This window comes from Oncorhynchus mykiss, chromosome 3, assembly GCF_057628025.1.
Source record: "Oncorhynchus mykiss isolate SJ-2025 chromosome 3, ASM5762802v1, whole genome shotgun sequence".
Lineage (NCBI taxonomy): Eukaryota > Metazoa > Chordata > Actinopteri > Salmoniformes > Salmonidae > Oncorhynchus > Oncorhynchus mykiss.
The window spans coordinates 32,862,614-32,888,556 of NC_143024.1; the positions used below are offsets into that span (position 1 = coordinate 32,862,614).

The following is a 25,943-nucleotide window of genomic DNA, read 5'->3' on the forward strand; positions in this document are numbered from 1 at the left end:
TCTACATAATAATCCTAGTTTTATTTGGTTTACAGGTGTCATTTCAGTTGAAAGAAGGAAAAACTTAAAGAAACAGTTGACATATTCAAACAGTCATATCAACCAGAGGCCTATGGTTCAAAGGTCAGGGACAAAAACAACTACAATGTGATCTTACTCTGCGTTAGATCAATTAATTTATTAACCAAACAATGATCCATTTGTAGGGGTCTCTAGTTGTGCTATAATGGTACACATACACATCTTCCTCTCTTTCATCTGGTCTGTAACTAGTTTAAAAGCAGTTTACATTAAAGCATTTATTTTTTCATTGGTTCTAGCATTCATTCACTACTTCTCTACATTTCAGGTGTTTTGTATTATGTGTAAATGTTTAGCAAGAGGTAGGTTGTGCGTCTGGCATCAAGAAATACTGTACTCAGTTGATAGGTTCAAATTCAGTGACCTGATATCAAAGTATGGACTGTAATACACGACAGTAGTATTATGGCTTAGGAAAACTCCTATATGGCTTACTTTAGTATGGCAAGTGTCCATCTTTGCAAATGAACTTAACATGGTTGTGGCTGAGCTGCTGCTAAAGGAGTTAAGATAGGAAATATCCATTTGGAGAATACAAGACAGTTTGAGGTATCGTTCCTTCAATGTCAAAATACAGTTTTTTACACAACCTTTTTCTGACAACACACCGTTCTAGTTAGAATTCTCACATTTCTAGCAAACATGTTCACATCCTTCAACTACAAATAAAACAGAAACCAAACGAGCCAACCAATATGAAATCAAAATGAAAGGAGTGAATCCAACAATGGCAATAATTATAATATTAATAACAATAATAACATTTTAAAAAGGAACGTCTACATTTTGGCAAGGTTTCCCATACGCAGCAGGACCAACCTCGAGAGGGAACATTTATAAAATGAATGAAGAAGAAATGTTCTATAAAAAGAAAAGCATATCATTTTTTTTAAAATTGTTTTGTTTTGTTCAAAGAAATATTGGGTCAACTTATGTCTTGTTATTCAAATAATAAAATATTGACCATAATGTTTTTCATTTTTCCTTTTGGTATCACACTTATCATACTGCCCCCAAAAAATGGTAGATAAGTTATTCACAGTAAAAAAAAAAAAGGATGGTATCAGTGATACAGTTGAACTAAAACCTTGAGGACAGTGGCACTATGTGACTTTGTTAGGGTATGTAGCGGTAGCTAGTCCAATTCTGCACAGATTACTAGCTTCAGAAACTGGCAATGAAAGATGGACATCCACACAAAACAGAGGCATAAACTTGTAGTGAGGCTACGTTTTTCACAGCCATTCAAACAGTTACAACACAATTCATTTGGAGGATCTGAAAACAAATGTACCTAAATGGAATCCTCTTGTGATTGATGGAGACTTGCCCGAGTATCTCCAACAAATTGACTGGGATTTTATTCAGTAGTTACAAAAAGGGGAAGGCGGTGCTCTATCACAACACGGCTATTCCTGTGGTTAGGTCATTAATAAATGGAACAGAAGTTATTTAAAATGTTAGAATATGGTTATAGTATTTCTATAATTCAAAGGACAGTTATTTGTAACAATACATGAAAATATATATCCCATTTTCAGTTTTCAAAGTAAAATGTTATGTTGAAAAGAAAGTGAAAATATGTGGAATTCCATGCCTCAAGTGGTCTGCCAGTGAGACACGTGAAAAACTATCTGTGAACATTTTACAGTGTTACAGGTGGTTTCTTGAATTATCTTTGTAATTAGTTTTGGGGTTTATGTAAGCTGTTTATGTAAGCTGCTTGTGTTTCTTAGTTTGTCTCATCATTGGCTAATGGCAGCACCTTATAACGGGAACCCAACTAAAAACAACTTTAAAAAAAAAAAGGTTAATCGAGGAAAGACTGAAAACCGTAACAATCATTCATCTTTGGATATCGTTCGACTTGGTTTTCATAGAATATTTGGAAATATTTGTTGAAACAGCGGTCTACGGTAAAAGCTAGTGTCATTCGTGCAGTAAGTGTGAGGTAAGAATTGAATATGAATAGACATGAAGACAAAATACAAGACAAATTAGTCACTCGAGAAAGTTAACCATGGTCTGCTGAACAGAATTTTCCCATGACAACAAAGGTATTTGAGGCACTGCAAACCAATCACCTTTGGTAGGTGACAGAAAGCTTCCTGAAAATGGCAAAAATATACATTTCTAACTAATTACATTTTGGAATTCTGCAGGAAAGGGCAAAATAGTCAGCAAATTCATCCATAACAGAATGGTGAAACTTGGGCTTTATATTCCTTAATGTCCATACTTTCATGCAATGTTCAAAGTTTTAAAAATGCTGTGCGTTCATATTTATCGCTCACTTTCTGTCAGGCTTCCAACTTTGTTTCCTGTTGCACGTTTCTGAGTCATGTCTTCCTCCAGTGAGACGAGATGGTGTTGGCAGCAGCAGGTGGTGCCTTAATAAAGAGACATTCATCTCGCTTTCCCTGTTTAACTGAGGAGACATGTTTGTTGTTCTTGTAGTGCTCCACAGCTGGGCTCCAAGACCGCTTGTTGTGACATCATCAATGATGGTTGTCTCTCCATCACCCGTTTGTGAAGCTGCTGAGTCTGAGGTAGAATATGTACTTGAATCATATCCATGTGCTTCCATACTGCATATCAGTAGCTGAAGTGACCCAACTCTGAATGAACCGCTTTAAATTAAGGCAGACGTTCAGGGGTTGGACAAGGTGTTGAGTCCCAATAGCAGGATTAGAAGCAGGCAGGCGATTAAAGCAGAAAATCGGCGATCAGGAATTATACAATGTCAAACAACATAAGTGAACTGGCAAACCCACAGATCCAACCAGTTACATTCTGGGTAGAAGATGGGCCTAGTGACATTCAATCACGATCCAAGGCCTCCTCCTTTTCTTGACAGGGAGGAATCGAAAGAGTGTACCACCCTCTGAACACAAGGAGTGGCAGCTGGCACAGGACTGGCATTGGCACCCAAAAAGAAAAGGAAAAGGGGGCACAGAAGTACCCTTTTGGTTGAGGTAGGTATGCTTGACCAGCAGCACAACAGGCAAAATGGTTACCTTGATAGCTCTGACGTTCTCGTCAGGCTGAGGTAGCTATCTTTGGAGGTAAAACGTTTTGGTGGGGGAGCAGAAAGTTAACAAAGAGTTTGGGATAGGGGGTTGAACAGAAATGGCTGAATCTGTGATCCCTCGACCCCGGACCGCCTCAAGGCTAACACGGTGAGACAATCAACTCAGTCAAACAATCAACTCAGTCAAACAATCAACTCAGTCAAACAATCAACTCAGTCAAACAATCAACTCAGTCAAACAATCAACTCAGTCAAACAATCAACTCAGTCAGGTTCGGCAAGGCTAAAGCCGACCACGTTACGTAGCCCCGAGGTGCAATCTTGTGGCGCTAACCAGAGAACACCAAGCGACTGAAAACATTCACTATATCTACTGTATCACAAGCTGAACAGAGAAATCACTTTGGTACTGGCCCCAATGTAAGACTGATAGACTTTCTATCTCATCCATTGACTCAAGCTCATCATCTAATCATCTGAGAGCCACGTTCACTGTTCAAACTGGTAAAAGGCCTCAGTATATCTATCAGAACCTGAAAATGGCACCATTGGCCATTAACTTAAAATGACATAAAATGAAGCTATTTATGAGTTTTGGTTTTAAGAAGATGCACAATGTTCAATACCACACTGAAAATATAAGGAATACAGTAATATTGCAGTTATCTTCAGAGATGAGCCAGCAGCATTTTACCTAATGAGTCATTTTGAATAATAAATGGCCTGTGCCCATTTCCTCCATGGCTATCAATACATTTCCATGGAACTAAACATAAAATGTTAAAATAAGACTTTCAGCTTTGGTGTAAAAGACACAAGACAGAAATGGGGCTAACATCCCAATAGTTACTCATGACTACATTGGTACTACTTTTACTTGAAGCTATTATAAAATAAATGTTTTTCCTTTGTGGTATTGCACATTCAACAGAAGTTCTCAACACATCACCTCTTACTCTCAGTTTCATTCTCAATCTCTCTCTCTCATTCACTGCTAGAACTACGGCTGGACGCTGCAATAGGCAGACTATGGCTAAGGCGTTGGTGGGCAGGTGAGGTGGAGGAACCATAGAACAGCCATTCATTTCTCAGGGTAAGGGGACTGGGGTTGGGGGAGGTAAGTGGAATGGTGTTTGGGTGCTTTAGCCGGTGCCTGTGCCAGGCTGGCATGGTGGGGGCTGCTCGATGAGGACTTGGCACTGCGCTGGGGGGGCTTGACCCTTAACAACCATCACTGGAGCAGTGATAGAGTCACATCTCTACAGGCAGAAAAGAGAAGGATGGTTATTATCATACTAATTGCTCCATAGGACACAGAAAGCTAGAACTGTGAGTGTGTATGGTGTAGAATTGTGCATATTACAGCTCCTTACCTGAGGCACTAATTCAATGACCTCGGGCATGCGGATCACCCCCTCTTTTGGTGGGCCAGCCCGCTGGTTCCTGTCTCCTCCTCGGGGCCCTGACCAGCCATCTTGGGTCCCCTTCCTGCAGAAGAAGCTGGGGATAGAAGCATTCAAACATGGAATGAGACCCATGTCCTCGAGTCAAAGTGACTCAATATCCAGGCAATAATAAATAAAGCAACGTACACATTAAAATCCAAAGTTATTACACTAAAACCATATTCAAAACATATTCTGTTATTATGTATTTTATTATTATATACCAAAAAGTGCTTGCTTACCTGCGGCGGTAGCCAAACATGAGGAACAGCACACAGAAAATGATACATGCCATGCCAGTGTGGATTCCCACCACAATGCCAGTCATGGACCCCTCATCCTCCTGCTTGCAGTTACATGGGCTCTGCCCACCTGGACAAATACGCACAAAAATGGGTTTTGTTATTGGAAAAACAGGAACGGGACACACATACACACGCACAAATGCACGCACACACGCACACACACACGCTTAAGTGCCACGACTCACACCATCTGTGGTGTCGATACAGCGATCTGCTTTACCTTTAATATCATGAGGCAAATATTGTCCTTGTGTATGTACTTGACACACACTGTGATGTTCTTTCTGTGATCCGAAAGATGAACTAAAGAGATTTACTGTCAGAGTCTATCTAGAGGAGAGTGAAGGAGTCAGGCGCAGGACACAGGTAAGAGTAAAACCACTGTATTTACTCCATCCGAGAACGGAACAAAAATCCCGTTATAAAACAAATACAAAACAGGATACGAACTCCAAAACACGAAAGACAATCACACACAAAACAGAAAGGGGAACCAGAGGTTTAAGTAAGGAGCATAATCATGAGATGGGAACCAGGTGTGTAAAACAGACAAAACAAAAGGAAAAATGAAACATGGATCGGTGGCAGCTAGAAAGCCGGTGACGTCGACCGCCGAACACCGCCCGAACAAGGAGAGGGAACAACTTCGGTGGAAGTCGTGACATTTACATTAGAATGACCTTTTCATAATATAGCTGACACACTTATCCAGGGTGAGTATATGTTTTTACATATATCCTCTGACTAGGGTTGCAAAGCTACTGGTAATTTACCAAAGCAAATTAGGTAATTAACAGAAAACATATGGCAATCTATGGTAACTTTGGTAATTTACTGTATACTTGAATAACTTACAAATATATATATATTAATGTATAGTATTAATTTCTTATATCTGTGTCCATATTCTCCATGAGTTTCTAGCAGATAGACCATATGGTTCATGAAAAAAAAAGCATCTAATCAACAGCGGCATTATTTTCAATTAACTTTGCAACTCTTTTTTCACATCTGCCACCAGTCTGACGCCAAAACATTGACAGCAAATACATATTGAAATAGTCAAATAAATAAAAGTGTGTAAAAAAAATATGGAAAGGATATTTCATTATGAAACCCTCATATTACTAATGGTATTCACTAAGTTGATCGTTTTTATTTAGGATAATGTTGTACAGCTTTGTCATTCAATATTTTTTTTTTTAAATCACCTTACTTAATTATTTTACATGTGATATTGTGATGTGATATTGTGATGTGATATACATGTGATATTGCCAGAGAGAGGGCCACCGATAACTACGGACATCTGTGATAATCTAAAGTATCCAACGGCTCTAGATGTCTTTGTGATAAATGACATACAAATCTTGAAAGTTAGCAAAAATTCTGGCAGGCAACTGGTAAACTTTGAACGTTTCCAGTAACATACCCTTTCTTTGCAACTCTACGGGGCGGCAGGTAGCCTAGCGGTTAAGAGTGTTGGGCCAGTAACTGAAAGGTCGCTGGTTCAAATCCCTGAGCCGACTAGGTGAAAAATCTGCTGATGTGCCCTCGAGCAAGGCACTTAACCCTAATTTCTCTAGATACATTTTTATTTTAAATGTACCCCTGACACACATACTAACAAGACAGCATCATTGCTCCACATCGCCCCCTGGTGTAGTATGTTTGACAGTACCATTTTACACTGACAGTTACACATAGGGTTCTGATCCTAAATCAGCTTAAAGGTCAGTGTTTGTGTCTCACCGGAGCTGGTCTTGGCGCTGGTACCACTCTCAGCCAGTGAAACCAGACGCTTGTTGGCAGTGCCGTCCCCATTGCCGTTGTAGGCCACCAATTGGATCTCATACACAGCAGTGGGTTCTGAAACAGAGATGGCCAGGTAGGACAATCAACCATAGAAAGTGACACACAGTCACATTCATTCCATTTCAAAGGTCCTTTTGGCACCAGTACCGGCACTCTGCATTGTGAAAATGTCTGCTTTGTGTGAGTCATTGCAATCTGAGACCCTGCAGTGACAGTGGTTAGTAGTATGCTACCTCATCACTTACCTAGATGGGAGATGGTGTGGGTGTTGATGTGACCGGGAAATACTTCTTGCCCCTGGAAGTTGGGCTGGGGGACCTCGCGGTAGGACAGCTTGAAGCCCTGTACCTTGCCCGACTTACTGGGCAGCTCCCAGAACACCTGCATGGCTGTCTTGTTCAGCACCTTGGTGAAGAAACTGGGAGAACTGGGTACTGTGAGGGGATAGAGGGGAGGGACAGAGAGGATGAGCGGATTAACATACAAATGTAATTCCAAACATGAGAAGACAGATAGAGAACAGGGAAAGAGATGAGTAAAGGCTTTGAATAAACAAACAAAATGTGAAAAACTGAAAGATTTTGCAGAAACAGTCAAATATAGAAAGGTGAGGAAAATAAAAGAGATGAACAAATACAAATATAGGTGCATGAGAAATTAGTCACTCTGATATGCAACTGCTTATCTCCACTCATTTCATTACATCTACATGACGTACCGCCCCCTAGTGTTGTAGCCACCACAGTGCTGGACTGCTGGCTGGCTCCCAGAGGGGAGTAGGCCTTGAGGTAGATGGAGTAGGTGGTGGCAGGCTCCAGGGTGGTGAAGTCATGCTGGAAGGTGGTCTTACTGACAGCCTCCTGCAGCTCTCTGCTGTCTGGCTCTGGAGGGGACAGCAAACAGGAAGTGAGGTCATCATCTTTGCATCTTACGAGAGGAAGGTATTAAAAAGAGGCAGTCTTGTGTACTACTAGAGTATTACTAGAAGCTCTAGATGTATAACTGTCTGGATTTTAAAAATTAAATTCTCCATATGAATTACATAAGAAAACAAAAATATACGATTCACTTTGGACAATGAAGTTGTATTATATTATAACAGCCTCCTTACCGCCCAACATGCGGATGTGCAGCACATATCCGATTATGCCGTCGGTGACCTCTGGGGCAGGCTGGGCCCAGGTGAGCTGTAGAGTGGTGGGGGACAGGGCCGTGGCCGTCAGATCCTGAGGGGCCTCGGGCAACTCCGTGGACTGGGTGAGGGCCAGGCGGGCACTGGCCTGGTTGGTGCCAGCGCTGTTCTCAGCAATACACTGGTAGATGGCCTCGTCATCCGTGGTGATGCGCGTCACCGCCAGCGTGCTGTAGGGAGGGGTATTGTTTTTTATTTATTTAATTTTTTTATTTCACCTTTATTTAACCAGGTAGGCTAGTTGAGAACAAGTTCTCATTTGCAACTGCGACCTGTTAAGGGTTGGAGTGACTAATAATGGTGGTGTAATGAATCTATTAACAACATTACTTAATGTTTCATTTGAATCTTATATTTGCATCTAAAAGTATATGTAGATGAGTTAAAGCATACTAACTACTGTACCTGTTATTGTTGGTGAGCTTGACGTTGTCACCAGGCGTCAGGATTTTGCCGTTCTTCAGCCAGATGAGGTGAGGCTCGGGGACTCCCTGGGCCATACAGGTGAACACTGCACTGCTCCCTGCTGGTCTGGAGACAGACTGCGGCCACTGCAAAAACTCAGGAGGAGCTGGGAATAGAGAGAAATAAAAAGAGAGTGAGCTTCTCCTATTTCGCTACGTGCTATGTAATTAATGTATGTGATGGAATGTTCCACCATCTTGTATTGTCTCAAAGTCTGCTTGGCAATATCTACATTATGTAGTTTATTTCAATTTCATTTAAATGAGAGGGGGTGCGAAGGGAGATGAATAGAGAACGAGATACTGCTTGCCATTATCGGGCTCAGTGGCTGTGCAGTGTTGCCTATGTCTTGCAATTACTATAAAGCACAGTAGAGGGCAGCATAGATGTTTAAGCAATGCACTTGACACAGGTGGATTTGACATTATTCTGACCATTCTGTCTGAGACTAAGATGAGCTCTCAATTTGCCAAAATTATGTTTGGGCTAATGGACAGTGTACAAGAGATACAATATTGATTTAAGTTCTAGGGTTCACTCAATATTTTGTATACCCTGTTTGTGCTCAAATTGTCGAAAGTTACTCAAAGAATTTGAAAAGGATGAAATGTCATTCTGTTCTGTGTTTTCTGTGGTCAGGATGAGTGTTTGCCTCTGAATCCAAATCCCCAAATAATCCACAAACCAGAAAAGCCAACACATCTCCAACGAGATAAGAACATTAAGGTCCAGACTCGGACTCCAACTGAGCATATGCCAAAACAAGGAGTCCAAAATCAAGTTCATGATCCATGACAGCAGCATCTCGTCCCCAAATTAAAGCGACACCCCTGTACGTCCCTCTCGTGACACCCGAGTGGAGAGGGACACAGGGTGGGGCACAGAGGCAGTCTTGCTGCCACAATGGCATAATGTCTGTGTGCAAAATCCTCAGGCCTCTCCCCCCTCCACACGCATCTCATTGATCTACTACTACCCCCACCCCCCTCGTAAAAATTAGCCTGCTCACAAATCCATTGTCAGGACTCTGGGAAAAGCGGACCAAGAGGAGAGGGAGGTGGGGTGGGGGGTGTAGGGGTGAAGGGGCTGAGGGCATGGGGGGTTGGGGTGGCCATCAATCAATGGCAGGGATGGATTATTTTTATAACCAAGTCGCTGGGCCTCAATTTCTTTGCATTAACAAGGGACAGGAAAATAAAAGATGACATGCAAGCTGGGCCTCTAAAGCTTGTGTACCGAAAAGATAAATATAAATGCTTGGTTTAATCTTGTGGAGATTTGAGGATATTGAGGAGATATATATCTGTTAGGGTTCCCAGGGTAGCAGAACTTGGATATGACAACAAATTGTGTTAAACGTTTTTATATAACCACAGGAACACGTTTAATCTCCCTAACAGTTTTTCTTCCATCTCCTGAACAGAAATCCACCTGATGGCCAATTATTGGTTTAAAGAAAGTTGAAACAGTAAGCTTCCATAAATGGCCCTCTAGACATATCCATCAGCAACAAACTTTCCAATTCCTTATGCCTAGACTGACAGGAGTACTCCAAACAGTCTAGAATAAGTGTTTAATAAGTGTGTATTTCACTTCAGCTCCAGCAGTGTGGAGAGCTGAAATTGAGTTAGAGTAAACCACTCAATCAATGGTGGGTGCGTGTGAGAGCCTGGTGACAGAATGGCAGTCAGGGTCATTGTCATTGTCATTCTGTTTGCAGAGAGCTCCCCAGCTGTCCCAGCCTGCCTCTCTGCAGAAGGGACCGATGGGGTAGAGAAGAGGGGGAGAAGGGAGACTGTGGTTAGGGTGAGGGTGCAGGTTTGCTCATTTGAGAGCAAAAAAGATGGCTCCCATTGTGAGAGTGAATGGGAGCTGCTCCATACTACTGCATTTGGGGGAAGTTCGGGTAATGAATCTACCCTCTAGCATCTCTCTCTCCTGGGCTACAGTGCACTTCACACTTGAACTTGGGCGAGGCCATATATTTAGAGTAGAGATGCATTCAAGCCCTGTTATTTCAATGATGGTTAGTGGTTCCTATTATTTCAGTGAACTAGAGGAGAAACCTGCCGTGAATGCTTTTATGTGGGTCTGCCTGTCCCTCTATCTGGCTGTTTGCCTACCAAAGGTGTGGCTGGACGATCTAAAGTTTTCTGTGTTCCTGCATGTTGCTGTGACTCTTATTGAATATTGTCGACTTCAGCATCCTGGTCACACACACATTTAGGTCCTCAATCATGAAAACCAATCATAGTCATAGATTGGTTTTCAACTGTTTCACACCATTTCTCATACAGAACTAAACCTGAAATATACTGAATATGCTTCCCTCTCTGTAAACCTGATTCCAGTGTAATCAGAACAATACAATGAGATGACCATGACGTGGCTAAAATCGAACATAACTTCCATCATGAGAAAGTTCATGACACATAGGTCCCAATCAAACACCACATGGCAATAGTGAATTGTCCTATCTTCCCTGGAATATTATGCACATATTTAGAAGGTGTGAATGAAAGTGACTCATGGCTTTCTCTATGCATGAGGATGCTAACCAGAAGCCATGGGAATGGCCTGTAGGCCTACACATAGACGTCCCTTAGAATAAGCTGTTTTGCAAACACACAATGGCTGTCGTGTCCCTTTGTGTCCTGAGCCCTTCTGTGTGTCTGTCTGGCACTCGGTGGCCTCTGTCCCCTGAACTTGGCCTTGCCTGTGTCTGTCGCCTGCAGCTGTGACAAAGACAAGTGTCCCCACAGGCCAGGGAGGTGGAGCAGGGACTGTCTCGCTCCATCAAGGCCTGCCAATCAAAGGCCTATAGCACCCAAACCCCCATCATAGCCCCACCCCCAGCCACCAAAACTTAAACCCCACCCCCAACCATCTCATGCATCATTTCCTTAGGGCCTGCAGGAAGAGGGTTAGGGGTGGGAGGTCAGAGGTGATCCCTCACTCTGGCACCATTACTCTGCTCCGCCTCCTCCGGCACTTGGGCTTTGCTAGCACTGTCTGTTTTATTCTGTTTCTATATCTTGTCTTTTTTCAGTTCTCTGTTTCACAATGTATTGTGTATCTGTTCTCCCTATAGCTCTCCTTTTCTCTCTGTCAACCTACAGATGTAATATCTTAATTTGATCACCCGGTGGCAGAAAAACTTTCCTGCAATGCACTTGTAGTCTATTTGAAGTTTAAAAAGGCTTCTTAGAATGCTTGTTTGTAAGTTCCACTTTAACATTCCAAACTTGATTCTCCTCTTTTGTTTTGATTTTCCACAATTGTTTTATTATCAAACCCTCCAAAAATGTCCATTAATGGCCACCACAGATGGTGGCTATGCAGCCTTTGTCTAACTGTGGCCTGCATCTGTCCTGATCAGGTGGTCCCCTGGTGCAGCCAATTTATGACCCCCAGCAGCCAGCACCCCAAATTAGTTTGGGGAGGGGGGCAGGAGGCAGACGCAACCAGGGATATGAGGTCTGAAAGGGCATCCCATAATATGCAAAGCCAGCCCAGACTGGCCCTAACTTGACTTCATAAGACTGAAAAGGTCTGCAGAAGGTAAAGAATGGTCAAGTTCAAGTAGAATCAGTAAACTTGGGAGATTTTCAGGCACATTGAGGCAGATGGTATTTGACGTGAGATATCAAGTGATTGAGTTAAATATAATTCATATGGTATGTTTTATTGATGTTAGATTTGGGCATAGCCTGAGTCCCTGATATAGATGGTGTTAACATTATGGACTGGATTGTTGATATCTACCCCCACATTAACTGTATGAGTGGTTTTAGAAAGAGCAGAAATGGTCTCCACACTGTAACATACAGCGCCCACATGTAACATGCAACACATACATGTAACATGCAACACATACATGTGTTGATCAAGTTATGAAAAAGCGAGGGAAACTAAACCGATTCATATCTGCATATGAACGCTGACTGCAATTGTACTCCTCCAAACCTATTGATGGTTTGATCTCTTTGTTTTCAAATCAAGTTATGCTCTTTGTTCCTTTTCCAACATCAATCAAAAAAAATGAATGAATATATTCACCAAGCCCAATAAGGGTGCTATGCCAGATCCTGATTTTGAAAGACACATAAAGCAGATATTGATTGATTGGGTTGGGTGGCGAGGACAAGCAGATAGACTCAGCCATTAACACCAGCTACCATTATACATGTACAAATGTGTGTACTACTGTGCCATTCGGCAGTGTATTACTGATGTACAGGAAAGTATCACCTGACTAAACACTCCAACTATGAACACATACACACACTCACTCTGAAACTCAAATTTGAGTGTTACTCTGAGTTTATACTTGTGTAAGCATAATTGTGAGTTGAATCCATGGGATGAACCACCATTAAGATGCTATAGTATAAAACAAGGTATTAAGAGCTAAAATAGGTAGAGCAGAGAGGTAGGTATATAAGGGAGGGTCACCAATAAACGGTATCTCCTCCTTTATCTTTGTCCAGCTGGAGCCCAATATCAACGGCAGTATCAAAAGAAAATGTTGGCCAAAAGCAGAACACTAAGGCCCCGTGCCAGGAGGTCAAAGGTGACCAGAAGAGTTGGGGGATGTCAGTTCACCCTTAAGGTCATTGTGAAATCTACCAAAGGTTAATATAGCCTGACCTTCCTAAAATAACCCCAGCATCCCCACCATCCTCCATCCTGCTTATTACCTCTCTCCCTTCATCTCCCCATCCCTCCCCCTATCTCTACCCCCCAAAACAGAGCCCTGGGAGAGTGAGGTGTTCCCCTGAGGGAGACTTGAGATGAATTTCCAAATTGACCCCCAGCCTCTTCTGTAGATCTGGAAAGATCACATAGGATTCAACCAGATGCTAATAGCTTCAACTTGTCTCCTGATTGGCTGGGTGGAATGTCTAACATGTTTTTTCTACCTATCAACTCATTTCAGATCTAGAGGAGTGTTTTCGAGGTAGGGGCTAGGGGTGCATTCAGCATAGGCCTGGGAGACACCGGTCTGTTGAGATGATGCTTGAGTGGTTTCCTGGAGGCTGGTAATGGTGGGTGGGGGATACATATTGGGGTGGGAGATCTGAAAAGTGCTGTATCAACAAAGCCAACATTGCATTGTGTGTGCTTGGGGTGTGAGGGTTAATACTAGTGTGTTTGGTGTGAGATTGATGGGTACCACGACTCACCCTGCACCACCAGTCTGCCCAGCGCAGTACGCCTCATCCTGGTGCCAGGGCGGTTAGCAGAGCACACGTATACCCCAGAGTGTTGCAAGTTGGCATCTGAGATCATCAGGTTCCCCGTACCCAGCACCTGGATACCCTCCACCCCGATGGAGCGCCCGTCTGGAGGAGAAGAGAGAGATAAAGAGAAAGAGGGGAGAGTTAGAGAGCTGAAGGTCTCATCTGTAGCAAACATGGATGATCTATTTAGCACAGAACTACTCAACAATATTAAGGCAGCATTCAATCAATGTCCGACTACCAAGGCCACATTGAAGTCTTATATCATGTGTATGTTTGCTGTCACTTCTGTAATCCTAAAAGGTGTCACAAAGGTGACAATAACAAATTGATTTTACCTGTTAGCGATAACAAATTGATGTTATGAGACAATACTCTCTGTGGTAGAAGGATCTGGTATTGGGTTTGGACAGTGATGTAGGGTGTGTGAGAGGGGACAGTGATGTAGAGTGAGAGGGAGCACAGCCCTACCCAGCCGACTCCAGGACACGATGGGTCGAGGGTTGCCAGTGGCGATGCACTCCAAGATGGCGGTCTGGTGCACAGTGATGGTCAGGTTCTGAGGACCCGACAGAATCACCGGCTCCTTGTAGATCCGTGGAGCTGCCACTGTAGAGAGAGAGAGAGAGAGAGAGAGAGAGAGAGAGAGAGAGAGCGAGAGAGAGAGAGAGAGAGAGAGAGAGAGCGAGAGAGATAGAGAGAGAGAGAGAGAGAGAGAGAGAGGGAGCGAGAGAGAGAGAGAGAGAGAGAGAGAGAGAGAGAGAGAGAGAGAGAGAGAGAGAGAGAGAGAAAGACAGTGAGAGAGAGAGATGGAAGACAGGAAATGGTGAAGAGGCAAAAATACAGTAAATGCACAAACTAGGCAAGTCAGTTAAGAACAAATTCTTATTTACAATGACAGCCTACCAAAAAGAAAAAGGTCTCCTGCAGGGACGGGGCTGGGATTAAAAATAAATAAATAAATAAATAGAAATATAGGACAAAACACACATCACAACAAGAGAGACACCACAACACTACATAAATGAGAGACATGAGACAACAACATAGCAAGGCAGCAACACATTAGCAGACACATACAGACTCAGAAAGGACAGCTTCTCTTACCAGTGACAGTGAGCTGGGCCTCATTGCTGTAGCGAGTGTTAGCGATGTTGGTGGCTACGCAGCGATACACACCACTGTCAGCCCGCCTTACACCGGTTATCTGCAGGATCCCTGTGGGCAGGATGGTGTACCTGAATACAGGAAAGGAGAATTATAGTGTGTGTGTGTGTGTGTGTGTGTGTGTGTGTGTGTGTGTGTGTGTGTGTGTGTGTGTGTGTTACCTGTTATCGTCAGTATTCACAGCAGTTCTGTTTTTCTCCCAGGAGATGCTGGCCTCTGGGATTCCGTTCACCTGGCAGGTCAATCTGGCAACGCCACCCTCATCCACCGACATGGACTCTGGGTGTATGTGGAACTTAGGGAGAGCTGTGTGTGAGAGAAAATAGATCAGAGATTTTAAATAGACATATCCAAGACATATCAATGTCCTAGAACCCGAAAACAACAAAGTCCCTGGAGACAGGTCTTTCTGATAGGCTTAGAACAACTGCCCAACAACCTATGGGATTTTGTCATCAATACGGGTAGGGCGTTTTGCCGTTGTGAATCTCCATGGTAACCCCTTTCCCCGAGGGGAGCACCACCAATCCTCCCAAGATTCATAATCCTGCTGGTTTACCCACAACCCCCTGCACCTCCCAACCCCCAACAGCCCAGTTCTGGTTTTATTTGGCCAGAGGGAGGGGTCAGGGGAGTGAGTGAATGAAAGGTTGTCCACTCAGTGGGGGGTTTAGAGTGGGGGGAGGTGCTGCGGTTATTAATGTTCAGTCCCAACTGGGGGGCTGGTCAAATAATGGAGGAAGGGGTGGGAAGGGAGGATTAAAGCAGACAGGTATGATTTAAAGGCACAATGGGTAGTATCAAATGAATGAACACACATAAAGAATGTCTTGACCAGCATGGGAGCCGGTTTATGTGAGATGCTATGTTCACTTCAATGGCTTGCTAGCTATTTCAAAGAGTTTCCATATAACTTCTGCATGCCATGTAATGTGTAACAGATGACTCTTACAGTATACAGTATGTGTATCATCTGTCTTATATATGACTACTAATGTGTGTGTGTGTGAGCACTCCAATATGTATATGTGCCTGTGCGTGTCTGTGGTGTGTGTGTAACTTACATGCCAGCTGAACCCTAGCCTTGCGGCTGATCAACATGCCATAGTGGTTCTGGGCAGCACAGGCATACTCCCCAGCGTCCGTCTCGTTGCTCTCTCTCCTCTTCTGGAAGCTCTTGATCAGGAGAGTTCCGTTGGCCAACACGCTAGCCTTCGGCCCGGTGGGAACGGACACTCCATTGCGCCGCCACATCACAGAGATAGGCCCCTCCCCTTCTACCTGGCAGTCCAGCATCAGGGGCCGGTCACGCACGGCGATGACATCATTGGGCTCCTTCAGGAAGGCCAGCTCAGAGGCTCTGCCCAACACTGGGAGAGAGAAGAGGAGCATGGGAGGTCAGGTACTGCTGAAGTTCTCCTCCATTTAGATGATGATAAGGATGAAGATGATGGAGGTAAGAGGGCTGATGAAGTTGACAAGGGAGATCCTCAGGACAGAATGGAGCATCTGATGATGATGGTGGTGGTGGTGGTGGTGGTGGTGGTGGTGTTGATGATGAAGAAGAGGACAATGATGAAAGTAAGAGGACTGTTGAAAAATGACAATGATGAAGATGAGAATGAGGATGATAGTAATGATGACATACACACACACACACACGCACGCACACACACACACACACACACACACACACACACACACACACACACACACACACACACACACACACACACACACACACACACACACACACACACACATACACACACACAAAAAAGTACTCTTGAAACTGAACCGACATAGGAATATGACCTATCACCTACTATTACACTACTACACCAATCAATCAGTGATTCCAGTACAGAGCCTTCAGGGGGCCAGAGGTTGAAACTCTCCCTGCCTGCAGGCTTTACAATGTTAACCTCAAGAAGCAGAGAAGGGCCAGGGGTGGTGCTCCTCCGTTTATAGAGTCATGAACGAATTGAAGACCACATTTTACGATGCCCACTCAACGTTAAGGTGGGTGGAGGAGGAGGGAAGACACTGAAAGATGGCTGATGAAGCCACCCAAGTGCTGATATCATCGATTTAAGTGGACTTTTTTCATAAATTATTCTCTGTTAACAACCTAACTATCGGTTTTGTGTAGTGCCTTAAGCACATATCACAGTGTTAGATCACCATTGTAAAATATAGCTCCTAGATAGTTAGCAAGTTTAGGAGCTTCCAATACCGACAATATATGGCCATCTGGTTCTGGGGAAATATTGTGAAGCACTTTCTTGGTGGATAGATTTATTAGAAATAAATAGTGTGTTTTAGAGTTCTTGAGGAATCTACCATTACGACCCATTCTCTACTGGCATTTTGTATCTTGTTTAATGTATTTTCCATTATTCCTCTTGCCCTACAGCTCCTTTATATTGAAATATCAAGTAAAGGTTAAGTAAAAAAAATGTAAAAAGACCCAAACTTTGTAAACCAAGTTGTGCATCTCTGCCCAACTAGATGTTCGACATAATCCAGACCCTTGTGTTCTTAATAACACCTTAATTACCGCTGAATAACAGGGTTGTTAATGAGAGATTAAGAGGGGAAAAAGAGGACGCTGGATTACTGCTTGGCTGGGTTTATAGCGCTAGGCTGGGAATCACACACTGATAAATGGCCAGTTTCATTGAGCAAGAGCAGACAGCCTGAAGCCCTAACTCTACCCCACAATGAGACCCTGTGAAAAGTCAGACTGCCTCTCTCAGTGGTGAGCGCCACACACTGTGTGCACTGGTGACAGCTTCATTCTCCAGACGTGTGTGTGTGTGTGTGTGTGTGTGTGTGTGTGTGTGTGTGTGTGTGTGTGTGTGTGTGTGTGTGTGTGTGTGTGTGTGTGTGAGAGAGAGAGAGAGAGAGAGAGAGAGAGAGAGAGAGAGAGAGAGAGAGAGAGAGAGAGAGGGGGGGGGGGGGGGGATATTGGACTGAAAAAGTGAGAAACAACAGCGCAGAGGGAGGGGAGCAAAGATAATGTCTTCAGAGGAGTCTGTTTGGGTAGTTTTCAGAAGGGTGAACTTGCACTTGACTTTCCTCCAGCCTGATTGATAGCTCTGTTAGTTACCTCCACCCCCCATCCTATTCTGCCTTTCACAGTGCCCCCCCTCCTTCCCCCACACGCAAACACAATTAATTCCCAAAACTGCCTTACAATAGTGCCGAATGCCATGGAGCCATTGATGCAAGAGAGGGCCTGAACAATGCAAGAAGTGGGAAGAAGGGGAGAGAGAGAGGGGTTAGGGGTCAAGTTTGGATGACTTCAATGGAGTCTGGTTGGATGACTAGTGATAGCCCCCCCACACACCCCTCTCCCCCTCTGTCCCCTTTAGTCATCGCCCACTCAGATGAGAACATCTGCCCCCCTCTCCACTCTACTGCACCCCCCTGTCCCCCTCTCCCCTTTTTAACTTGAACTTGGAGGTGACTTTCCCATGCCACTCCCATCTCTCACACTACATCGAACCCCATCACCGATTCCGTCGACACGCTCGTTCCCCAATTACACGCACCATTTGGCGATACCCCTTCTGTTCCCCTTGATTTTTAACCCTCTCTCTTTGCCCTGACCCATTCTAAAGACCAATCCACCTTTCCCAGCTGTTCAAGATAAACAGGAGAGATGCTGAGACAGAGAAAAGGTTCAGTTCATTTTCGGTCTCTTATGTTTACGTGGCGAGCTGTGGAATTGTAGCGCGTGACGTCTGGATCCCCTGACCCTGTGACCCTTCCGAAGAACAACAATACACACTACCCAGACACAACAAACATCAACACGGCCAACCATAGCAAACCTCTGCAACCGTCAAACATCCCACCAAAACATGCCAGACAGCTGCTCTTTCTTTCCCAACTCCTTCCCCCCATCCATCCATAGTCTTCCCATCCTCGCCATAGTCCTCTCCCATAACCCCCTCTCCCACATCAGCCCATTCTGGGAGACCCAGTCTAAACTCCAGCTCTTGGCTCTGCTCCAACACATGCTGTGTAATCTCCACTGCCTCCAGTTGTTTTTTTGTTTGTCCAATTAGCCTCCCTTTACTCCATTTAATCCCTCCCCATTTTCCCATTAATCCACCTCTATTGACTCCCTCTGTAACAAATAACAACTAACCAGAAACTACTGTCTATTCACAGCATAGCTGTGCATCCACAGGACTGATCCTTAAAGCATCTTAATCTAAATGAAGATATCTTCTCGCTCCAGTAGATACCTGATCATTACATTTAGATTCTGGTTATACACCTTTTAATCACTGACATACAATTATTCTCAATCACCTGCACCTTCCAACAACTTTATATTATATGAGTGCATGGGCCATTCTGGGTAAAAGTCCATCATTTACACAATCAATGCACACATGGATGCATGTCAAACAAGCAGCCGCAGTACAAGCAATCTCAAACCCTTCGAAAACATAACTGATTTTACAATCTTCTTCATATCTGCTTTGCAAAATAGATCAATTCTGGATTTCAATACTATGACCCAGGACCAGGTCGAAGCTTAAGTCACTCTGGCCTGGCGTCTTAGAACAGGCCCCAAGTCACACTGCCTGACACAGCTGAGAAGCTTGGGCCCCAGGTCTTTGAAGTTCAGAACGACTGCTTGCACTACCCAGAGACACCCAGTCAAGCTTAACATCTGATGTAAGGGGTAGCAGTGGATAATGGAATACTTGGGGATGCAATGCTGGGGATGTACAGAGAGTGAGATGTCAGTCACGGTAACTAAAGATTAGCTGCGTGTCAGATCTTCTGTGGGGACATATTGGATTAGAGATGTCTGGGGACTTCCATGCTGGGGATAGAGGGAGAGTGTAATGTAAGAAGAAGGGACTAAGACTGATGTCAAATTGTGTTGCTTTGAGGGGTGAGAGTGCTGGAAACAGCATTATTATGGGGTTGCTCAAGAAGGAAACTTTAATCATTTGTTTTTAGTAGTAGATTTGTTTCATTTGTGCTTGAAATCAGAGGCATAAAGCGAATGATGATATTATTTATCAACAATGTATGCCATATAGAAGCAGCCAAGCTCAGCTGTGCCTTATGAGTTCCCAGCTGTATTCCACACAGTCAGAATGCAAAGCCCATCTTTACCACTGCAGCCCTGCATTCGCCCCTGTGCCACGGAGTGTGATTAAGTGTTAAGTTTAGGGATAAATTCACCACCCATCTGGGTGCTCATAATAAGCAGAAGGGGGGCTATCCAGAACACTGAGGACAGGGACCCGCGGCCCCATCCCCCTAGCTTTCCCTCACACTCCATCCCCACAAAATCCCAAATCTCTACCCCTCAGCCCCAGATTGTGACCCCAGCCCCTAAAAGGTCATGAGAGAGTTGGGTGAGGGGACTGAGGGGGCCGGGCGGAGGACAGCTTGCATTCGGTCACCAAAGCAGCCCCCTACCCCAGTCCCTTCATTGTTTATTGTCGCCTCAGACTTGGCAGTGAACTTCACAGTTTCCATTGTGACTGTGGCGTGAAGGTGGCTAAGCCCCCCAGGACGATGAAAAGGGGGTTCAGGGTCGAGGCAGAGAAGGCAAACACAAGTAAATCCCTTCATTGGTTGCGTCCTCTCTATATTTTTCCCTGTGTCGGTTTGTATGTTTTTGTGTGTGTGTGTGGGGGGGGGGGGGGGGGGGGGGGCTGCTGCTAGTGAGTCAAGCCCAGTTGCAAGTGTGTTGCAGAATCCTTAATTGACTCGTCCCATACTATCCCCTCTCCCTAACCCTGGGAACCCCTGCATGAAGGGGAGAGGCCGGCTTTGGAAATAGACGGATGCCATAGTGAAAATGAACATCTTTTATGTGTGCTTCACTGTATTCACAGTGCTTTCTCACATTTTTAGTGTTGATAAGCTCCTTTAGGTGAAATGGATAAGATCAATGACCATGCTATAATAAGCATAGAATGCTAAAGGCTTAGTTGTATTATCAGCTCAAGTCGTACCACAGGAAGACCCTCTGGTATAGGCATAAACATGCCTTATTACCAGTGGATATTGCTATAGCCAGCAGCTCTCCCTCTCTCCTTTCATCTTTTCCTTCACTAGCCTCCTTCACTCTTCATCATAGCAGAGGGATAGGCACAGATGATGTCTACTGAATTAGGCCCATGCAGGCAGGCAGGCAGGCAGGCATAATGGATGGAGGGGAGGGGGGAAGATAGGTCTGTATAAGTATTGGGGACTGATTCCTGGGCCCAGCTGGGATTGAGGATTGGGGGTGCTGGGTCAGGGGGCTGTGTGGATTTGGGGACTGACGTTGCAGGGCTGGGCCTATTGTCCCACTAATAGGAGTTAAACTCCCCTCTCTAACCCCCCTCCCCCTTGACTAGCTGCGTGGCACGCTCTTCTTTATGGCTGGCGATGGTGCACCAGCAGATCTACTCCCAGCATAGCTCCTCTCCTATTGTTTAAACAGCCACTTCTTCATTAATTGCCAGCCAATTTGGCATTAGCGTGTGTGTGAACACAAGATCCTTTTCCCATTGCGCTAATCAATTCACTTCCGCATACAAGCTATTCCTTACGCATCCATGGGTGTGTTCAGCAAGAGTAGGGGGCATTTAATGACCAATAATTACAAGGGGTGGCATTGTAGGAATGTGGGCAATGTTGGCAACAGACCAAGCATCCATTATGCAACATTTTGAGATAACATAGCTTGTCTGTTATTCATCATTCAACAACCCTTAATGGCCTATTTAATGACAATACATTCTAATGACAACACACTGTGATGATTAATTCATCAGTATTTTAACCCTTGTTCTAACTACATGCTTCAAGCGTATTTTTCATTTATTTTGAGTCTGCTGTAAATGGGTTAGGCATATCATTTTTTCAGCACACTGTGGCCATGTAAAAACAGCACAATCAAAATAAGAAAGATCCGAAAATGATCCAACTTCGCTTTCCCTTTGCCTCGGCCTGAGTTCCTCAGAAACATATTAGAGAGATGCAGTGGAGCGCATTTTGTCAAAGCAATCGCAACCCGAATCGGGATGACCAAAATGTATTGACATTGTTGCACAGAAATGGCCTATGTCATCTTGTACTGCTGCTTGTGAAAGTGGCTTCTGTCAAGAAGTCAACATCAGGTCTCATTGACCACCAGCATTTGATTGAATGGATTTCACTTTCAAGAACATGAAGTCTAGTTTATCTTTAATTGAAAACAATTCCAGAACAAAGGTTGTTCCATGTTTCTATTCAGTAAAAGTGGCATCGGTATTGTTTCATTTAAACTGGTAGATAGAGATGGACATGTTTCGGTATTGTTTCATTTAAACTGGTAGATAGAGATGGACTTGTTTTCCCAATACTGTCCTCAGAATTCACTTTTACAGGCTTTCTTGATAACTTTCTTTCTTGAGGTCAATAAACCTCAGTGTGTCTTTCTCTTTCTCTTATAAAAAGGTTTCATTGTATAATGAACACAATGTTATTTTCAGTTTCTGTACATTTCACCTCAGAGGGCCTTGGGAGAATTTTGCTCTCAATGTATGAGACCCATGGTGTAAATTGTTCTTTCACCATGCCCATGATACACAGGCAATTTGTTGCCGAGGCAATAACAATCTTATTGACTAATTGGCCCTGCAGATTACATTTCCCCAGATAATAAAACGATTCTCATTTGCAATGGAAAAAGTTGCGGCAACCATTGCTGACAACATTGCTTTGCACTATTGCATTAAAAAAAATTCCAGTGTTGAAAATACCTTTAGGTCTTGCTTAAAGTTCTATAAAATGTAATGCACCTTGAAACGTTCAACCTACAAACTATATGTCATTTATAACTGCTGTCAAAAAAGGGTTATTGAATACCTGCATTTTATATGGTCAATGCATGTAATTAACTCAGTTTGTAAACTATGGGGAATGTTCTTATCCCTCATACACACAGCAATAACAGCCAGCAGCACTGTTTCTATGAGCCAACTTCAGTCTTATTTGTTATATATGAACCCAGGGTGGGTCCAGCCACATAAGAGATGAAGAAGTGGGGAGGCCAACAGGAAAGGCTATGAGGCTATGGCACAGAGAGCAAATAAGTCTGAAGGAACCAGGGCCAAGCTTTTGGGCCTCATGGCAGGGTAGAGCCTTGGCCCTGATTCCACCTCAATGTAGATCTTTGGGATTAACACCCCCAGTCAGAGGGGTGTCTGGTTGAGATTTTGAGAACACTGTCTGTGCAGGCTGGGGGAGAGTGTTTGTGTGTGTGTGTGTGTGTGTGTGTGCATAGGTTTTAGGGGATATCTAATAAGGCAGCTGCAGGGGGATTACTGAACACCCAATCCCACACACACCATCATGCCCCTAAATGAGGTGTGTGGGGGATGGGGGGACAGACAGAGAGGGTCTGTCTGCTTTATGTAAATGAAGGTGTGAGGAGGTCAATCATTGTTTAACCCCAAGTCCAACTGGCTGGCCTGTGTCTGACCATGACGGGTAGATGAGTCTGATCTGACCAAATATCCCTGATGACATCGCCATTTCCTATATCTCCAGATATGTTCTTTGCCTGAGTTCAACACTTTTTTATGTGTAGTGTAAACGTGATTCTAATGGAAACAGTTGCAAACTGCACATATTGGTTAAAAGATGATACAGTGTTTTGAATCAGATGGAGACTTAAACAGCCAATACCTGATTAAGGAATAAATGCATGAGAGGCAATAGTCGGGTTCAGGGGATGAGTCAAATTTACTAACATGTTCAATGTTAGAATTGAAAGGTTGAATTGGATTATCGTTGTGATTATTATGTAAAGTTTGTTTCGTGGATAGCCTTTGCCATTCATTTGTCTTAAGTGGTGTAATCAGAGAAAATAATGTGGGAGCTGACTAAAGTCAATAACATGAAGCCTGACATGATAAAGCACCGTGAGTTCCTGTCCCCGAATTGCCTTACAGAGTTGCCTTACAACTTGTGCGTAAAAGGAGAGAGCATAGGCTAGTATCTTTACGCATCGACTGAATGGTGCATCATGGTAGCACACCATTGAAATCTGTGATCAAACATATGTCAACTTTTGTGCTGATAACACATAATTAATTAAGCAAATTGGAATGAAAAACGCCTTAAAAAAGTATCTAATGCTCATGTATTTCACCTTTCCCGAATCAATAACAAAAATGTTTTCTATTTTTTGAAGGCTCTCCATTCTGCTATCCACGCATAATGTCAAATTAACACTATAGGCATGTATCTTGAAGGTCAAAAGCCTCTCTCCAAAGACACAGTTGTAAATATCCTAACGGTTCCAACTTGGCCATTCATCTTTACGCGCGCCTTAACAGCCCCCATTGATTTCTCTAATTACACCCATGGTATCCCAGAGGCTGCAAACTACACATGTCCCCTAATCGACACCAATGACTTTATGGAAGACGTATACAGACGAGATGGAGTTGACAGGAAAGGAAATAATTGCTTTTACGCAGTGCAATAGGCTTGAGAGCCAGGTGCACACTAAAGACGCATGGCTTCGCGTTCACCTCCAATACATTAGATACTGAGGCTGCATGCTAAAATCATTTCAAAATCACATGCAAGTAGCAAAACATTCAGTGGGTTCCACATGGAGGACATTAACTCGACTTATACTATCATTACCTATTCAAAGCTCGAACATTCATCCGCTTAAATATGAAAAGCATTACCTGAAGATATGACCACCAATAGAAAAAGCTGAAAATTCCTCGTTTGGTTCATGGTTTAGCATGAATCCCTTTTAGTTCGAAGTCTAACTGTTATAGCGACGCTTTAATAGCGAGCTTCACTCCTTAAAATGTATTAAATAAAAATAGCAACAAAAATCTCAAAAAAAAAATTCCGCAGTTTCAGTTATACTGTCCAGCGAACGGCTGGCTTCTGGACGAGGCTGCTTTGAGAATGTTCTGTTTGCTATTGTAGAACGGCCCTCGCTGGGTTCTGTGGCTATTAGTTATGCGTAAGGTATTGTTGTCCCCGCTGACATCCCGGTCAATGAATGGACACCGATACAACAATAGAACTGGCCAGCGGAGACTGGGGGCATGTAAACGAGCCAATGGCAGGATGGGGGCCAGTCAAAAGGGGTGGCCCCTTCTAAACCGCAAATCATCACTTGAGGGAACCTGCTATGAAGAGGCTCCAGAAGCCAAATATTGTCTTGATATGCAGGTCATCATCATTCTATTGCCAACCTACTCCACCATACATACACTTTAATGCTGTTATAGTGGTTATTGTTGTCAGTTGTGGAGGTGCTGATGATTATTGGCAATGACAATGTTACTGGTACTCCACTAACCACTTTCCAAATGACATTGTGAGCATCTGTAAAAAACATATACAGTGGGGCAAAAAAGTATTTAGTCAGCCACCAATTGTGCAAGTTCTCCCACTTAAAAAGATGAGAGAGGCCTGTAATGACAGACAAAATTAGAAGAAAAAAAATCCAGAAAATCACATTATAGGATTTTTAATGAATTTATTAGCAAATTATGGTGGAAAATAAGTATTTGGTCACCTACAAACAAGCAGGATTTCTGGCTCTCACAGACCTGTAACTTCTTCTTTAGGGGCTCCTCTCTCCTCCACTCGTTACCTGTATTAATGGCACCTGTTTGAACTTGTTATCAGTATAAAAGACACCTGTCCACAACCTCAAACAATCACACTCCAAACTTCACTATGGCCAAGACCAAAGAGCTGTCAAAGGACACCAGAAACAAAATCGTAGACCTGCACCAGGCTGGGAAGACTGAATCTGCAATAGGTAAGCAGCTTGGTTTGAAGAAATCAACTGTGGGAGCAATTATTAAGAAATGGAAGACATACAAGACCACTGATAATCTCCCTCGATCTGGGGCTCCACGCAAGATCTCACCCCGTGGGGTCAAAATGATCACAAGAACGGTGAGCAAAAAACCCAGAACCACACAGGGGGACCTAGTGAATGACCTGCAGAGAGCTGGGACCAAAGTAACAAAGCCTACCATCAGTAACACACTACGCCGCCAGGGACTCAAATCCTGCAGTGCCAGACGTGTCCCCCTGCTTAAGCCAGTACATGTCCAGGCCCGTCTGAAGTTTGCTAGAGAGCATTTGGATGATCCAGAAGAAGATTGGGATAATGTCATATGGTCAGATGAAATA

General features: G+C 43.7%; 1 protein-coding gene across 1 annotated transcript; it reads right to left on the reverse strand.

The window, feature by feature from the left end:
- Nucleotides 1-24,870, reverse strand: LOC110503882 (immunoglobulin superfamily DCC subclass member 3-like). The gene is made up of 14 exons (XM_036971866.2): nt 24,464-24,870; nt 15,809-16,114; nt 14,906-15,050; nt 14,685-14,815; nt 14,049-14,186; nt 13,521-13,679; nt 8,275-8,440; nt 7,789-8,039; nt 7,396-7,560; nt 6,923-7,111; nt 6,615-6,731; nt 4,800-4,929; nt 4,486-4,612; nt 1-4,371 (listed from the first exon to the last, which is right to left on the reverse strand). Exons 1-14 carry the CDS (start codon nt 24,513-24,515, stop codon nt 4,255-4,257), a joined length of 2,193 nt encoding a protein of 730 aa, XP_036827761.2. The 5' UTR covers nt 24,516-24,870; the 3' UTR covers nt 1-4,254.
- Between the last annotated feature and the right edge of the window lie 1,073 nt (nt 24,871-25,943).

Bases quoted from the DNA above. Each gene is read 5' to 3' on its own strand.
- LOC110503882 (XM_036971866.2), bottom strand. From the start codon at position 24,515: ATGAACCAAACGAGGAATTTTCAGCTTTTTCTATTGGTGGTCATATCT. The intron at 14,187-14,684 runs GTAAGAGAAGCT...CTCTCTCTACAG, and splicing joins GGCCCAGCTCACTGTCACTG to TGGCAGCTCCACGGATCTAC. The intron at 4,613-4,799 runs GTAAGCAAGCAC...TTCTATCCCCAG, and splicing joins ATGTTTGGCTACCGCCGCAG to CTTCTTCTGCAGGAAGGGGA.